The sequence below is a fragment of the Colobus angolensis genome, unplaced genomic scaffold (genome assembly GCF_000951035.1).
Source record: "Colobus angolensis palliatus isolate OR3802 unplaced genomic scaffold, Cang.pa_1.0 Scaffold14, whole genome shotgun sequence".
NCBI lineage: Eukaryota > Metazoa > Chordata > Mammalia > Primates > Cercopithecidae > Colobus > Colobus angolensis.
The window spans coordinates 10,047,154-10,064,960 of record NW_012114488.1 but is presented as its reverse complement, the minus strand read 5'-3'; the positions used below and the strand labels follow the sequence as shown (position 1 = coordinate 10,064,960).

Below are 17,807 nucleotides of genomic sequence, written 5' to 3'. Positions count from 1 at the left end.
ATTTTCTAAAAGTAAATGCGAGAAACATCATAAATGTGGGGGTTTTAGAAACATAGCCTCTAGCTAGAAAGCCCTCTGTCAGAACTGTGTAAACTGAGTGCGCATTAAATGCTTCATCCTGGGCTTGACAGGCAGGTGGAGACGCTGGGTCACCACTGAGGTGATGTGGAGGTCTGTTTAAAGCTCTTTGTAGGACACCCAGCTCCTAAATTTCTTCAGAAAACACCCTAGCAAGTAACGTAAACGACATACGGGATGGGACTTGACACCAGCTGCTGGGCAGCAGCGGAGAGGGCAGAGTTTTGGAAAGCCAGCCTCTGCGGCCTCCTCTGCCAGGAGGTGGAGGTTTGCAACTGCACTGTCCATGGCCCAGAAGGAACAGCAGGGTATGCCCAGCTTCTGCAGGCCTCCTTCATCCTGTCCTCAGATTCACACAAATCTCACTTAATACCTCCCCAACACACCACCTTGTCTTTTGCAACCAAGAACAAACTACTAGTTTTATCATTGTTCCCTTCTGTGCTTAGCTCATCTGGATTATTAGGTGGGAAAGTTTATGTAATAAGCCATGAGTCTGCAGCCACCATCTCATCACATCTTTTTTTAATTTGAAGATTTCACTTACTGCTTCTCTATTGGGATAAAAAGGCAGACAGCAAATGAAGAGAAGCTATGTGGCAAAGCAGCTATGTGGCCTTTGGTTAATTATTTGAGCCTCAAAACATGAAAATAATAAGCTACCTTGAATGGAAGTTCTGAGGGTTCAATGAGCTACTATCTTTAAACATGATATTCATTTGAAATGAAGAAGGTGTTACCATTTCTGGTTTAAAGACATTATTGGGTCATAGAGTATTTTATTCTAAAACAACACAAAGATAAGTCATAGATTCACCCCAATCTAGGTTGAGATCTTCTAAATTATCAATGGTATGGTAACAATTTAATAATGGATACCCCATCTAAAATTAGCTCTTTGAGATGAAAACAGGGCTTCTTGCTCTTTCAAAGAAAATAAATACAGAAGAGACTAAGCGATCAGGATAGAAGGCACCTTCATCCCCAGGCAGGGCAGGACTCTATGGTATGGGAAAGATTTTCTTCTTTCTGATATTTCTTTTTCAGTTTTCTTTGATCTGGAGAAGGTTGCCCTCGGTCCTCTCTAAAGTGTCATTTTGACTCTACTTACCGTAATGAAGCTTCACAATGAAGGGGTGATTCACTTCTGCCAAGATGTCTCTCTCCATCTTCGATCTCACTCGGTCCCGAACTGCAAAGTAGAAAGATAAAGGTTTTCATGAGGCAGGAAATAAGAGTTCTGAGGAACACTGAACATGAAATATTAGATATCATTCCTGCCAACTTTTCATTAAAAAATTTCAAACATATACAAAACTTGAAAAAGTTGTACAATAATCCTAGATTTAACAACTGCTTACATTTTAATATATTTGCTTTCTCTCTCAAACTATATTATATATACATATATATATATGTATATATATAAAACGCATCTCTAGCTCTCCAAAAAATTAAAAATAAACTGTAGGCAGCACGACATGTTACTCTGAGGTGCATGTGCAGGTGTCTCCTAAGAATAGGGACAGTCTCTTAGCATAAGTCTAACACCTACTGTCACACATAGGAAAACCAGCAATCACTCCATGATACATCTAACATCCAATCTATATTTGGTCCTCCCCTTCACGTCGTTTTCTCGACCTAGGTATCCAATTCAATTATATTGGTTGTTAAATGTCTTTGTTTTGCTCCTAGAAGACAATGGTCCCACACCTATTTCCCTCACCCTGTATTTTTTCATGGACTTTTTGGGAAGTTCAGGTCAGTTTTTGTCTGTAGAATGTTCCACATTCTGGGTTCATCTGATCGTTGCTCAATTGCTTTCTATAACGCTTGTATTTCTTGTAAACTGGAGGCGTGATAAGATTGGGGATAAACATTTTTGGTCACCAGGTGATGCCTGTACTTTAGCCTCCTCAGATTGGGGTGCCTGCTGGGCTTGCCCTCTCTGTGTGATGCTAAACGTGATGGGTGGTTGAGGTGGCAGGTCACCATCTCTCCATGGAAAAGGTCTTCATGTCCCTTTGTAAGTAACAAGCATCTGTGGGCTGATTCCTGGCATGGAGTGATCTGTGGGTTCCCTAGCAATCCTTCATCCAGTGGTGTTAGCATACATATGTGATCCCTGCCTGAATCATTCAGGGCTACAGAACAGCCATGTTCACACATTTCTGATGGAACTGGAAATCAAGAGGAAGATTCCTTCTCTCCCTCTCCATGAAGATAACCATGGACCACGTACTTTCTATTGAATTCAGTGTGTTATAACAGTTACATATTCTTCTTAGTGCTCACACTATCTCAAGTCTGGCCATCTGGGAATACAGATGTAATTAGTTTTGATGCAAAAACAAATGAACAAACAAACGAAGAGCACCACTTGAGTAAGAATAGCTTTAGTATTCCCCTGAGCAAGCTGCTATACCCAGGGCAGTATCCGGGACCTCACACAGCCCCATGAGTGACGGGAGAAAATTTCTTCAAACATTTCTATTGGGACAAATATGATAAGTGTTATATCATGGGCCAGGTATTTAAATTTATTCATATTTAGGACTTGTGATACACATACTGCTAAAGTTTTATTTAAGAAATTCTTGGCCAGGCGCGGTGCCTCACACCTGTAATCCCAGCACTTTGGGAGGCCAAAATGGGCAGATCGCCAGATCAGGAGATTGAGACCATCCTGGTTAACACGGTGAAACCCCGTCTCTACTAAAAATACAAAAAAATTAGCCAGGCGAGGTGGCGGGCGCCTGTAGTTCCAGCTACTAGGGAGGCTGAGGCAGGAGAATGGCGTGAACCAGGAGGCGGAGCTTGCAGTGAGCTGAGATCGCGCCACTGCACTCCAGCCTAGGGGACAGAGCAAGACTCTGTCTCAAAAAAAAAAGAGACATTCTTCACCAAGAATGCTACAATAATAAGAAGAAAATAGAAAATAACAAACTGGGAGAATGTGGAGAACTTGAAAGCATCGTGCATTGCTGATGACGATGTAAAATGGCGCAGTCACTGTGGAAAATAGCGTGGTAGGTTCCTCACAAAGAAGCAGAATTACCGTGTGACCCAGCAATTCTGCTCAGAGGATACACATCCAAAAAAACCGAAAGCATAGATTTGAACAGGTTCATCCACCCATGTTCATGGCAGCATTATTTACAACAGACAAAGGAGGAAGCAACCCAAGTGTCCATCAACAGATGAACAAAATGTGATGGTGCAGTAAACACACACACATACACACACACACATATACACACTCACGATGGGATATTATTCAGCTCTAAAAAAGGGTAAAATTCTAACACACAATATGAATGAAACTTCAGGACATTATACGAAGTGAAATAAGCCAGACACAAGAGGACAACTATTGTATGATCCCACTATAAGAGCTACCCAGAATAGCCAGATTCAGAGACACAGAAAGCTGAATCGTGGTGAACAGGACCTGGAAGAGGGAGAATGGGAAGTCACTGTTTCCATTTGGGATGATAAAAAGGTTTTGGGTGTAATATTGGTGAGGACAACATTGTGAATGTATTCATGTCACTGAACTGTTCACTTACAAGTGGTTAAAGTGATCAATATTATGTTATCTAGGTCTCACCACAGTTAAAAAGAGAAAGTCCTTCCTCATTCCTGGGTCTCTGAGTTTCACTGTCTCAGCTCCTGGTTTTAATGCTCACACCTAGCATTCAGGCTCTCTGAAGTCCGCCTATGTCTTTGGTGTTGGGACAGTTTTGCTTTCCCGTTTGGTCTGTACTAGTGTCTCCGGGGGCCCGGGTGGTGACCGTGGTGTCTGGCCCTGCACTCCAGCTCACTGTCAGTATCACTGTGTCCTACTCTTGGCTTGTTTCCTCATGCTAACTGGATGAGACAGCTCCCACCTCCTGGGGCTGCCTGAGAAACCTGTAAGGTGATGTGTGTGCCACAACAACACGGGGCCAGCCCCCACTGTGCTGCCTCAGGTGTCACTGTAGTGACACCTGTATTATATGCTCAGATCCTCATTTGTTTTCTTTTTCTTTTTTTCTGATCTCTCCTTGCTGTTCCACTGCTCTGCCCATCCCTCTTCTAACCCCAGACCCTTGTCATCACAGTGGTCCTGTGACATTCCTTAGAGCAGGGGTGTCGAATCTTTTGACTTCCCTGGGCCACACCAGAAGAACTGTCTTGAGCCACACATAAAATACACTAACACTAGCGATAGCTGATGAGCTTTAAAACATCACCAAAAATCTCATAATCTTTTAAGAAAGTTTACAAATTTGTGTTTGGCTGCATTAAAAGCTATCCTGGGCCCCACGCAGCCCACAAGCTGTGGGTTGGCCTTAGAGTCTAGATGGGCATCGAGTAGGCACACAGCAGGTGGTGCTGTGGGCAGAGCTGGGGGATACTAGCATCTCCCCTGAACCTCAGTACCTCCTTCCCCAGTAGTCCTTGCAGTTCCTAATCGCTTGAGACCAAAACACCAAGGTGGAGGGTGCGGGAACAACTTCTTATCACTTATGCCCAAGGGGACACGGGAGGTCCTCCTTCCGCCTCAACTAATGGAATCAGGATTTTATTGCTTAAAAGACCTTGGGGAGCATGCAATTCAACCCCATGTTCTTACAGAGGAGGAAATAGGCTCACTGCAGTAAAAAGCATTGCTCAAAGTTAGATAGTTCCTGGTGGCCTGGAGGAAGCAGACCCCTGCCTGCCCCCCTCCACTGGGAGGCGGCCTGGTGTAGGTCCCAGCCAGCGTGTGTGCACTGTCCTCGCTGGACACGGGCAGCATGGACTGCGACACAGAAGACAAACTGCTGGGGGAGGCAAAAGGGGAAGCAAACAACCTGGGCTGAAGGAGATTTAATGAGAGGGGCCATGAATGGAAACCACTACCCCAGTTGCTAAAGCGGAGGACTGTGTTCAGAAGCCAGGATAGCGCAGAACACTTTCATAGAATACAATTTTGTACCCCTGGCTGTGATTTTCTCTCTAGAGTAATGACCCCGGAGTTCAGAGATTCTTTTCTTCCTCTCCGATTGTAGTCATTGTGTGCAAACCTTTTTGGAAGGCTCTCCTACGGAATTTAGTCTTGCACCTGCTCCTGTTTATCATTTGTAGTTCATGTCTTAGTGATCTGGATTCCGCATGCTGGTCAGGGTAGTTTTCTTCTCTATGTGGGTGAACTGGAAAATAGGCCATAGGATCACGGATTTGGGGGAGATGTGGGAGCAAAGGTAGGCTCAGTCTTCCTAGCCCTTTTGCAAATCAGACAGCTGAATGGTGAGGTCACAATTCTTGCCGCTTGGCCTCAAATTCCTTCCTCCCCGACCTCTTCTCCTGGGCCCACTCCTTTCCCATCACTGCTTCTCAGTCTCCTTTGTGCTGGGCATTTGGAATGTGAAGAGGCAGGCTCTGCCCTCCAGGAAGTGAGAGCCCAGTGGGGAGACACCCTGTGGCGATGGCAGCAAAGGGCCACCAGAGGGTGACCAGCCCCACCCCTTGTGTGTTGGGGGAGCTGGAAACAGCCTGGGAGGTTTTCACAGAGGAGGAGCTAAGCCTTACAGGGGACCCGGGAGCCTCCAGGTGCTTGGGCAGGAGGATACAGGCCAAGGGATGGCCCTGAAGGGTGGCAGCTGGGGTACCCTCAGTGATGAGGGTGGGATGGCGCACAGAGCTGCAGCGCCACACTGATGAGGCCTGCGGGCAGGGACATGGGAGCCTGCAGAGCCAAGAGACCATGGAGAGGACTCTCACATAGCACATGTTTAGGGCCTCTAGATTTAAGAGGTCATGTGGAGGATGCAATAGCAACATGGCCGCAATGGACAATGTGGCTAGAATAGGGCAAAGGGATCCTGCTATCCAACCCTGCAGAGGGACAGGTCTGGCCTGGAGGAGGGAGAACTGAGACCTCACGACCTTTCAGCTGCTGGGAATAAAAAGGAGGGAGCTGCATCGTCCTAGCCCTCTGCATGGGTGACTGGTGGAGAAATTAGCCAGGAGAGAAGTCAGGTGGTGGGCAGGGAGAGAACAGGCCACCTGCACTCTTGGCCTGTCGAGTGCTGAGGACATGCAGGGCTCAGGAAAAGACTTGGTTTGGAGCTTTGCTGGAAATACAGATGCAAACACCCGCCCCAAGGCAGCAGCCCAGGGTGCCCGAGGACCACCGGAGGATATGTAGGATGAGAGGAGGATCACGGTGAGGACCTCGGTGAGGGTATTGTTGTTCTGAAGGAGGAGGGAGAGAGGATGCACCATGATGTGGTCCGCAATGGGAAGACCCGGAGGAGACAGAGAGAGAAATCAGGAAATGTGAAAGAAGTGTTTGGTGGCAGCAGATGCTCAAGACAGTGCACCAGGTGGGGACTGCAGGAGGCCGCTGGTGGAGTCGTGTGACTCACGGCCGATTCATCGGGGATGATGCGATGAGGACATTGCTCATCCCAGGGGAGAGGCCCGGAGCTGGGTCTGTGTAACCCCTTGATGTGACTTTCAGAAGCTTTGATATAGTTTTTTATTAAAACATTTTATCCATTCATTCTTGAAAAAATAGTTCCTGATGTAGATAAAAACAAGAGAGCTTGTTTTATTAAACACGACTGCAGTTATGCACTGGAGAGGACACTCTGAAGGGCAAAACCTCACGCGAGCATCGGCATGATGTCATTAGGATGCTCTCAATAGACTCTGGAGATTGCCGGATGGAGCTCTTGGATCCACTACCCTGGCTCTGCAGCAGAGGAGAATGAATGGAGGGAGGGAAAGCAAAACGATTCACAAGGAAGATGTTACAAAGAATGTCTCTGTGAAAGGAAAATCAATCCTGGGGCCCCCACATCACTAAGCTAAAGGGAAAAGTCAAGCTGGGAGCTGACATGCTGGTGATGGCCTTGACACCATGACCCACCCAGGGTGGAAAACCGCTTGAGGCGTTCTTAAACCACAAACAACAGCATGAGCGATCCGTGCCTTAAGGACATGTTCATGCTGCCAGTAACTAGCCAGAGCCATCCCTTTATTTTGGCCCATCCCTTTGTTTCCCATAAAGAATACTTTCAGTAAATCTTATGACTGGCTTGCTGTCAACAAATATGTGGGTAAATCTCTGCTCAAGGCTCTCAGCTCTGAAGGCTGTGAGGCCCCTGACTTCCCACTCCACACGCTATATTTCTGTGTGTGTGTCGTTAATTCCTCTAGCGCCACTGTGTTAGGGTCTCCACAACCGAGCTGGTCTCGGCACCTGAGCAACACAGTAAAATGCTGTCTCTACTAAAAATATAAAAAATTAGCTAGGAGTGGTGGCGTGCACCTGCAGCCCTAGCTCTTGGGAAGCTGAGGTGGGAGAATCTCTTGAGCCTGGCAAGTTGAGGTAGGGTGATGGGAGTAAAACACTGCCTCAAAAAAAAAAAAAAGCAAAAACAAACTACAATAAAGGTGAACACTTATCTGGTATCTGGACGGGGAATCTTTTTTGTTTTTTAAATATAAGCAATGGAAGAAATAACACAGGAAAGATAGACAGATTGAGTTACAAAATATTTACAAATTGGCCATCCAAAAAGATTATAAAATTAAAAGGCAAACAAAAAAATATGGTTATCTTAAACAAGCAGAAAAAAGGTCAAAAGCCAAAATAAATACAATACCCAAATACTATCATTATGCTTATAATAATAAAGAAATGGAGAATTCAGCCCTGACAGTGAACGGAACGTATTCCAGATTAAACACATCAGTGCAGGGAAGACGTTTTTATAAGAATGTTCTGTATGGTTGACACCCCGGGCACAATGTGGCCTAACACAAATATATGTTGGGTTTAGGGTGGCAGAGAACAGGAAAAGGATGTGCTCCCTCCAGGGCAGGGCTGTATTACTGCTGACGACACTGTGTAACTGACCAATGCCTAGTTTCCGTATATGAATGCAAGGACAAACTGAACAAGATGTCAAGGGACAAGGACAGTCATCACACCAAGCAACGCCCTCAGCATATGAAATACGATGACTGGAAATAGCTCTTCAAGAGGGACTGGAGAAGATGCTCAGGTCTGTGCAAATTCTAGCTTTGCTGGGCAGAGCTGCAATCCACTGACCTCACCATTGCCCACCCTAGGAGGTGTTGGTTATTCATGGCCCATATCCAGGGATGGAATGAAAGGGCTGGAACCATGGATCTGCCAACTGACAGCCATGGAGTGATTCTTCCACTAAGAAGCAGTGAAAGCAAATGTTTCATTTTCTGATGCTGAGTACGTTCAAGCCACCTCTTTGACAGCCAGGGAATCCAAGGAGCTTTCATTTCTAAGATCTAGATACATAAAAAAGAAAACCAAGTGAAGAGGTTTCTTCGGAAATGTCAGCAACAATTTTCTGTTGGGTAGTTCTAGACTAGTGGAGACTCTGGAGCCAGGCCATTTGGGCCAGGCCAGAGCCTCTCTGTGATGTTTATTCTCTGGTACTTAACAGGTTAGTCTGAAGTTGACTGGGGCTTGCTACTACAGATGTGAAAAGAATAAATGTTCTAGGCTATCTTGAGATTTGCTAATAAATAGTAGGCACTGGGGATAAGTTAAAATTTCATTGTTCTTCAAGTCAGCCCTCTATTTGTGGCCAACCTGCTGCATTTCAGGTTTGGGTGATGTGGTTTCTGTGGTTTACTTTGCGCTGTTCAGCAACCTGTGCCTACTGGTACCAGCTCTAACTGCCATGTGCTCTTCACCTGTCATGGCCCCAAGACAATCCCTGGGGCTGAGATGGTTGTGGAGGCACCAACAGGTTCACCCCACTGTGAAGGGCATGGTTTCCTTGCCAGGAAAACATGGGAGGAAGCACTTTGTGAGATTATCCTGGCAGGCAAAGGATATACGATATACAACTAGAGCTACTTTCTGGAACCCCTCTTCAAGGTGCCTCTTTTCAGGCAGCAATGCCTGCGTTTGTGTTTCTGATTTTTAAATGATCTCCACCAATAGACATTATATATATGTCACATTATATAGCATATTGTGGTAGTTAGTTTTAGTGTCAACTTGACTGGGCTAAGAGATGCCCAGAGACCCGGTGAAACATGATTTCTCGGTGTGTCTGTGAGGGCATTTCTGGAAGATATCAGCATTTGAATAAAGATCACCCTCCCCTATATGGGCAGGCACCATCCAGTCTACTGAGGGCCTGAATAGAACAAAAAAGCAGTGGGAGAGGAATCTGCTCCCTGTTGAACTGGGACATTCATGTTTTCCAGCCCTTGGACATCAATGCCTGGATCTTGGGCTGAGACTTAAATCATTGTTCTCCTCTCCCCCCACCAAGTTCTCAGGACCTCAAATTCAGACTGAACTTACACCATCAGTTCTCCTGGTTCTCAGGACTTCGAATTCAGACTGGAACTTACACCACCAGTTCTCCTGGTTCTCAGGACTTCAAATTCAGACTGGAACTTACACCACCAGTTCTCCTGGTTCTCAGGACTTCGAATTCAGACTGGAACTTATACCACCAGCTCGCCAGGTTCTCAGGCCTTTGGATTTGAACTGAATGACAACCCAGCCTTCCTGGTTCTCCAGCTTGCAGACAGATGCTCCTGGGGCTTTTGGGCCTTCACACCCATGTGAGCTGATTCCTGCAATAAATCTCCCACTAAGAAATGTATATCCATCCTCTTGGTTCTGTTACTCTGGAAAATCCTGAATAATACAGAATTTGGTACCTAGAAGTAGGATGCTGCTATAATAAAACCTAAGAATGTGGAAGCAGCTTTGGAACTGGGTAATGGGTAGAGACTGAAGAGTTCTGAGATGCAGCTAGAAAAGGCCTGTGTTGCCATGAACAGACCTTTCAATGAGATTCTGGTGAGGACTCAGAAAGGAAAGGAGAGCTGTAGAGAAGGCCTACATCTTCTTAGGGAATAACTTAGGAATCCTGAATGTTGATAGGAAGTCAGTATGGACCAGCCATCTCCACAGAAGCCGGCAGCGATTCTCCGAGGCAACAGAAACATGACCCTGCAGCCAACTCAGAGAGCATCAGCGCTGCCCACCCATGTCAGGCCAGGCACAAGAGTCCCAGGGTAGAATGATTTAAAAGTAGGGGCCACTGGTGCCTGGGACTGCAAGGGCACTGCCTCACAGCATGGGTTCCTCACCCTCCAGTGCTGCTGTCCCTGGCTGCCTCGGGTGCAGCTCTGCTTTGGGCAGACTCTGGTGCCCTGTGAGCCCCAGCAATCGCCCTCTGTAGGGAGCAGGTGGCAAAGGCTGGCAGTGACTGTGTGGTTCTCTCTTCCCCACCATGGGGAGTGCAGGAGCCTTGGGGGTGTGGCTGTCCCTATCTAAATTTCAAAGGCTGGGGTCCAGGCACAGAGCCACTGTGGGGCCATCCAGCCATACTGGTTGGGGTCACCCAAAGCTGTTGGGGGGCCACCCAAAGCCATGGGGCCAGGGACCTGTAGGGCTGACCCCTGCCCTGCAAAGCTCTGGGGTAGGACCGCCAACTCGGTATATCCGAAAGGCAGGACCCCTGCTCCAGTGGGTCTGGAGGGCACAGTATCTAGTCAAAGAGGATTATTCTGGAGCCTTGAGGTTCCATGTTATTTTCCCTGTTGGGTTTTAGACTTACTTGGGACCTGTTCCTCCTTCCTTCTTTCCTATTTCTCCTTTTGGAAAGGAAATGTCTGTCTTATTTTGGTCCCACCACTGGAGTTTTGATACACAGAGCTCGTGTGGTTTCATAGGCTCACAGCTGGAGGGTGATTTAGGTCAGGATGAGTCGTACCCTTGGATCCCACTAATACAGAGAGATCGTAGAGATACTGACATTGGGGGTCAGAGGAAACCATATGATTTGGATGAGATGCTGGGCTTTAGACTTGAGTTGATGTGGGAATGAAGCAGAGGCTATGGAGACGGGATCAATGTGGGAAAGACATGAATTTTAGGGACTGGGGTGCAACGCTATAGACTGTGTATGTTCCCCCCACTAAATTCATCTGTTGAAACCTAACCCCTAGTGTGATGGTTTTATCTGGGAGGTGATTAGGTCAGAAGGGTGGAGCCCTCACGCATGGGATTAGTGCCCTTAGAAATGAGACCCCGGAGAGCTCATTCATGCCTTCCGTCAAGGGAGGACACAGCCAGAAGATGGCTATGAACTAGGCAGCAGCCCTCACCAGGCACGAAATCTGACATAGCCTGGATCCTGGACTTGCAACAGAACTGTGAGAAAAAATTTCTGTTGTTTAGAAGCCACCCAATCTATGCTGTTCTGTGATATCAGCCTGAATGAACTAAGACACATATCGTATCATATCATGGCATACTGTTCTGTTCTATCTAGGTGATATTACAAAAGAAAATTAAGGTTAAGATACCATTAAATTAAATGCAATTCTGTCAGCCACTGTGAAGATGAGAAATGGCTGTGTAAATGCACCTTAGGAAACCACCACCTTAGGAAACCCCCACTTAGGGGGACATACTGGATGCTGCATTGACCATGCAGTGCCAATAGCTCTGCGGCCACAAGCCCACGGGACCTTGGCTTCTGCGCACACCTCCGCGGGGGGCTGAGCACGTGCAGACGGCCTTGGTGATCTGAAGGCCTGGCAGTCAGAGGCTCGATGACGCTTTGTGTTTGATGCAGCACAACTGGAGGGATTCTGAAGACTGAGCTGACAGACACACTCTAGCCTGAGACTTACCAGCACTAGAGAGTGTGGGCTGTGCTAAGCTCATTCTCCCCCACTGGGTGGCCATTGCCTAAGACTTCCTTTCTTTACCCACAAAAAGGCTATTGAACCTGAAATTATATCCCGAGCAGTCTTCCAGATGCAGAATAAAAGTCCTTCTTCCCACGGTATCTTTTAGCTTTCAAGGGTTTAATTCAAAGTTTAAAAAAAAGGGCTTCCATGAGCCATTGTGTTGCTAAACTTTTGGGGGACAAACTTTTTATAGTTAATTAGTCCACAAATAAAGGAAGAGAAGAAAACCGTAAATACTAATAAGAAAAGTTAACCACACTGATGACCAGAATGGACATGACTCCCCAAGAGGTGTCTTTTTATTCTTCTACACTGAAGCATTTTTAATAAGACTGATATGGTTACTTAACGGACTTCCTTAATAGAGAATCTTTGTGCAGAAAAATCTTAAGCCCATTACTCTTAATTGCTTACATTGCATAGGTATTAAAGACGACAAGTCATGAAAAAAATCTATTTCCTCCTTTTTGAATATCTATAGCACAAGAAATGCAACTCTGGTAATAAACACATACAGGACTCCACCATACAGAGGCAGGTATATCTGTAATAAATCAGATGCTCTGAAACACAAGAGACAGAGTGAGATCGTATCTTACAAAGGGCTTGAGAAAGACAGAAGTCAAAGATGACTTAAGGAGGAGACATTTTCATTTTGTTTGTCATCTTAGGCAATTAAATGGGAAATGAATCCCTGGAGGAGTAAACACCTCAAGTACAATGAGCCAGGGTGTAACTTCTTGCTGGAGAAACACAGGGAGTCTGTCATCTGGTGAGGATGGAGCTCGCCCAGGGAGGCCTGGGGACCCAGGGAGTTATCTTGGGACAAGCACAGAATTCTGACCTTCACAACCTCCAAACAATATGCTTTTGAGTAGCTTTGCCGCTTTGTGACTTAGTTTCATCATTTGTAAATGAAGATGATGATTTATAAAAATAGAATAACAATACCAGTCCTCCCCTCTTAAGAGACGGCAAAATCGTGCTTAGAATTTTCCTTACTTTTTTCTCCCCTGGGAATCTGAAATCATCCAAATGGAAATCAAATGACATAAATGAATTAGCATATTATGGAAATACAATCTGTTCAAGCTACCAGATTGATTGGAGCTGAGTTTCTGAGTGACTCAGTGCCTTCTAACGAAGCATCTCGGCATAAGAGAGGAAAACAAATAAAGAGGTGCTGAAAATAATATTCTGGGGTTTGAAGCCAGGCAGGCTAACTCTGAGGAGGTTCTATTTCAAGTTGCTGTCATTGATACCTGTCTCTGCGGGTCACTACATACAGCTCTGCAATCCCGGTGCCTCTGCAGTGATCCCCTCTTACAGGGCGTGCTCCACTGCTTACAGGAAGGACAGAGGGGGCTCTGACATGTCGCCGAGCTCGGACTGTGCTGCCTGGGCCCATTCCAGCATCTCCCGGCTGCTGCGGGTGCCACAAGAGTGACCCACCACACAGTCCCCGAAAACACACGACACCAGCATAACCATCAGTGACTTGCCTTGCTTAAACAGAGAGATCCTGCTGGAATGATTTCAGTTTCTCCTTTACAAACAACTGAACACAGCTTATCTCTTTCCAGGAAGGGAACGCGTATCTCCTCTAGGCTGAGAAAGTTGACTTGCAGGGAAAAATGCTTGAAAACTAGTTAGGCATGAAAACCCAGGTGCAGTCCTATCAGAAAGATCATCATTACCGAGAAATATTTCACGTGAGCAGCTCATTCCACACTGCGGAAAGCGCCCACCAAGACGAGGGAATTCCGCGCAGCGAGTCCTCCTGCAGAAGGGTGCGTCTGTGTTCTCCAAGCAGGTACCGGCCACCTCTAGTCATGAACATGATCACAGGCCTTTCATATTGTAACTGGAGGTATTACAGCTGAACCAAGACATCACGCTTTCTAACCAGGTGGCATCTAACTTCCTCCCCACATCCCTACTCAGCAGATCTAAACAAAACCTCAACCAGGAAAGTCCTAACACAGGTCCAAAGCCAAGCAGTCTTCATGGAGAAAAGGGCCGAAGGTGAACACAGCTTACACTTCCCAAGACTTTGCTTGAGCCGGCAGCACTCCGCACACTCTAACGAGGGGGAGCCTCACATCGGCAATGATGTGGGGCAGGTAGTATCTATTAATACAGCCTATCCCACTTTCAGCAGGGGGACACTGAGGCCAGGAGAGGCCCCGAGATGGCACAGCTCGCGGGGTTAGAGCTGGACTCGGCTCCAGGGTCTGGACTTGGTGTTCCTGGCCCCTGTATCAGGGATTCTCGATGTTGGTAGCACTCTGGCAACATCAGTGGAGGCAGCTTTCATGAATTCTCATGCTCAGACCAACCAACCGACAGTCCCCCAGAGGGAGATGTATCAAATAAATCTTGTGAAAGTCCCCCAGGCCATTCCAGCTTGCAGCTGACGATAACTACTGCTCCATACAATACAGCCCGTCTCTTAAGATGTGTGACCATCCCTGTTTGATGAAGATGAGGCTTGGTTCGTTCTTGGTTTCACGGTTGGGAATACGTTTCTTTGCAATACATTCCTTTAAATCAAGTTCCCTTACAATACGAAGTGGGGATATTACCCTTTGGAATTCATTTTATGTGGAATGCATTATATAGAATTGTTACCTGTAATAACCCCATGATGAGTCACGAATGGGGAAGCTTTGTCAAGTTAAAGGCATCGAGCACATTGAAGGCGTCGAGTACATTGAAGGCGTCCTTAAGTACTGGGGCGACAGGCAGCACCACCGGGTCAGAGGGAGAGGAGCAAGGTTGCGAGCGCACCCCAGCAGCGTGGCCCCCTCAGCAGCTGAGCAGAGGACCTCCCTCAGAAATGACCCGCCACCTCTGTAAAGGAAGGAGGCGGGTGCCCAACGCTCCAAACTTGTTTGAAGATCAAATGGAGCTGTCAGAAGCCATCATCCTCCGAAGTGAGCTGGAAGGAATCCCACGGACAATCCTCACTTCCAGGCACAGGACAATCAGCCCCGGTTTGGAGAAACGAGCTGGAGTTTCAAAACGACTTCTGCAGGTCTCCCGCCCCCTTTCATTTTTCTTTTTCAAAACATTTGACTATTCACGTGCCTGGCATCTTCCCCAGACGGCCGACTGGGCTTTCACTGTTTTGCTGTCAGCACGTGGAGAGCATCCCTGCAGCTGTTACCACGCGTTCCTTCTCTCTCCTTGACGTTCTTCAGGATGATTAACGATCTCACAAACCAGGGATATTATGAGGGTGGAGAACAGGTTAGGAGATAGTTGAACAACTTGAGCTAATGGAACGCTGAGGTGTTAGAGCTCAGACAAACTTGGAGGTCCCTTTGAGTCAACTCTCTTCTTTCACAGATGAGGAAGAAACAAGAATCGAAGGTTTTGGGCCAGGAGGTGTCCTTGCCCAGGCCAGTTAGTGGCAGGCCTCCTCTCCACATAACTCCGCTGCATCACGGTTAGATCCAGGGACCTAACCTACTTTGAAGTATGCAAAGTATTATTTGCAAAGCTTTTCTATTTTTCTCTTCAGAAAATAAATTCCAATGAAATTTTTGGGGAAAAAAATCTATTTTTTAGTGATGGATCACTACGGAAAACTGAAACAGTATAAGATGTAAAACAATGATTAGTTTTAAAGCTGACTTTTAAGGAGCACAAGGAAACAAAAATGTTTCTATTCTTCTATGTTTATATGGCTTTTTTTTTTTTTTGACAGGGTCTTGCTCTGTCACCCAGGCTGGAGTGCAGTGGCACAATCACGGCTCACTGAAGCCTTGAACTCTTGGGCTTAAGCAATCCTCCTACCTCAGCCTCCCAAGTAGCTGGGACTACAGGTGTGCGCCACCATACCCAGTTAATTTTTTGACTTTTTAAATTTTTTGTAGAGATGGGGTCTTAACATGTTGCCTAAGTCTTGAACTCCTGGGCTCAAGCAATCTTCCCACCTCTGCCCCCTAAAGCGCTGGGATTACAGGTGTGACCACCACACCCAGCCACATGGCTCATTTTCATAGTATAAAAATAATCTTAGCTACTCAAGCATATTGTTCCAAAATATTTTAAAAATAACTTTATATTACAAAAAGTTAGATATATTTTATTTCTGTTGAAAACTTGCAGTAATAGAGTATAGGGAAGAAGATGACAGCTAGCTCCAATCCTGTAAGTCAGGCCTTCACTTTGGCATGTTTGCTCCTGGCAAAATGTCCATCTCGTGTGTGCACACACCTCACTACTGCTCAAGTCACTCTTACATTAAACAATACCATGATCATTCTGTACACACAGTTTTATATCCAGTCTATTTCATGTAACTGTGGATAACGAGCCGTTGCTCAAGGACACTGTGAATTGGATTATAAACAGCCGTGAACACTTGCATCAAGGAGAGTGAAGTCGTTGAGATGGAGAGTTCTGCACTTGAGCTAAGAGGTCAAGGTCAGCCCTGATGGAGTCCAGGTTTAGCGATGACTTAAACAGAGAGTAGTTTCCCACTCCTCCATTCCACTGCATTCCTACAGAGCAGGGTGAGCAGGCACAGATTCCAGCCACACTCCCACTCTGCCTCCCTTTCCTTCAGTGGCCTGAGAGGGTGAGACCAACTTTGAAGGGAAAGAAGAAACCATTACACTTGAAGGAAAAAAGAAGCTCTTCTGGGTCACTCCTGGTGCCCTGGAGAGGTGAACATGGAACCGGCTGATGGACAGTAGGACAGTGTGTGGCTGAGGACAGGCTGGAGAGCTTCCCGCGTCCACCTGTCTTTGTCTTAAACCACAGAAAGATGCCTCATCTGTGTTTGAGAGCAAATCTCAATGTCTCGAAGATGAAAGAGTGGGTTTTAGGAAAGGACTGTATTATCCAGCAGCTGTGCATTTTAAGAATAACAGCTTTTTGGAGATATAATTCACATTCCATAAGATTTGCCCATTTAAAGTGTACAATTCAATGATTTTTAGGATATTCACAGAGTTGTGCAACCATCCCTACAGTGGGTTTTAAAGCATTTTAATCACCCCAAAAGCAGCTCCAGACCTGTCTGCACTCAGTTTCCACCTCTCTCACCCCCCAGCCTAGAAAGCCACTCATCTACTGTCTGTGTCTAGGGTCTGCCTCTTCTGGACTGTCATATGAGTGGAATCTTAACTTGTGCAGGTTGGTGCCTGGCTGTTCTCACTCAGCGCACTCTTCCCAGGCTTCACTCGTGTTGGCGCGTGCACCAGTACTTTATTTCTTTCTATTGTCCAATATAATTCCGTTGAATAGACAGACACTTTATTTTTCCATTTCCCAGATAGTGGACATTTGAGCTCTTTCTCTTTTTTGGCTACTGTGAATTGGCTGGTGCCGCCATGAACGTTCCTGTGCTAGTTTCTGTGTAGACAGCTGTGTTCATTTCTCTTGGTGAACCACCTGTCTGGTGGACCAGTGAGGTCGCATGGTAATCTCTGGTCAACCTCTCGAGAAACTGCAAGAACAGTTCACTGTGTCGGCATTCAGATGATCCTGCACTAATAAATGCCTAATTTAACTTCCTATTTTGAAGAGGTAACTGTAACTGAAGAGATTATTTTATTAAAAGTCAGGGTCACAAGGTCAAAACCTGCTTTGTTTTCTGTATATTTTCTCATCAACACAGAACAATTATTGAATATTTTTTGAGAATCTTGAAATAGTTGATAACGTTCAAATGACAAACAGTTTTAGAAATATTGTTATACCTAAAATAAAAAAAAGTTCACTCTATGAACTCCCATTCACGATTGCTTCAAAGAGAATAAAATGCCTAGGAATCCAACTTACAAGGGATATGAAGGACCTCTTTAAGGAGAACTACAAACCACTGCTCAACAAAGTAAAAGAGGACAGAAACAAATGGAAGAATATTCCATGCTCATGGATAGGAAGAATCAGTATCGTGAAAATGGCCATACTGTCCCAGGTAATTTATAGATTCAATGCCATCCCCATCAAGCTACCAATGA

The 17,807-nt window shown here is 45.9% G+C and overlaps 1 protein-coding gene across 4 annotated transcripts in view; it reads right to left on the bottom strand.

The window, feature by feature from the left end:
• RPS6KA2 (ribosomal protein S6 kinase, 90kDa, polypeptide 2) overlaps window positions 1-17,807 on the bottom strand; it is a 445,332-nt gene that overhangs the window by 89,747 nt on the left and 337,778 nt on the right. For all 4 annotated transcript variants that reach the window (XM_011934953.1, XM_011934954.1, XM_011934955.1 and 1 more), the window contains one exon: window positions 1,190-1,270. In XM_011934953.1, coding sequence (XP_011790343.1) covers window positions 1,190-1,270 — 81 coding nt within the window. The remainder of the gene's footprint in view (window positions 1-1,189; window positions 1,271-17,807) is intronic.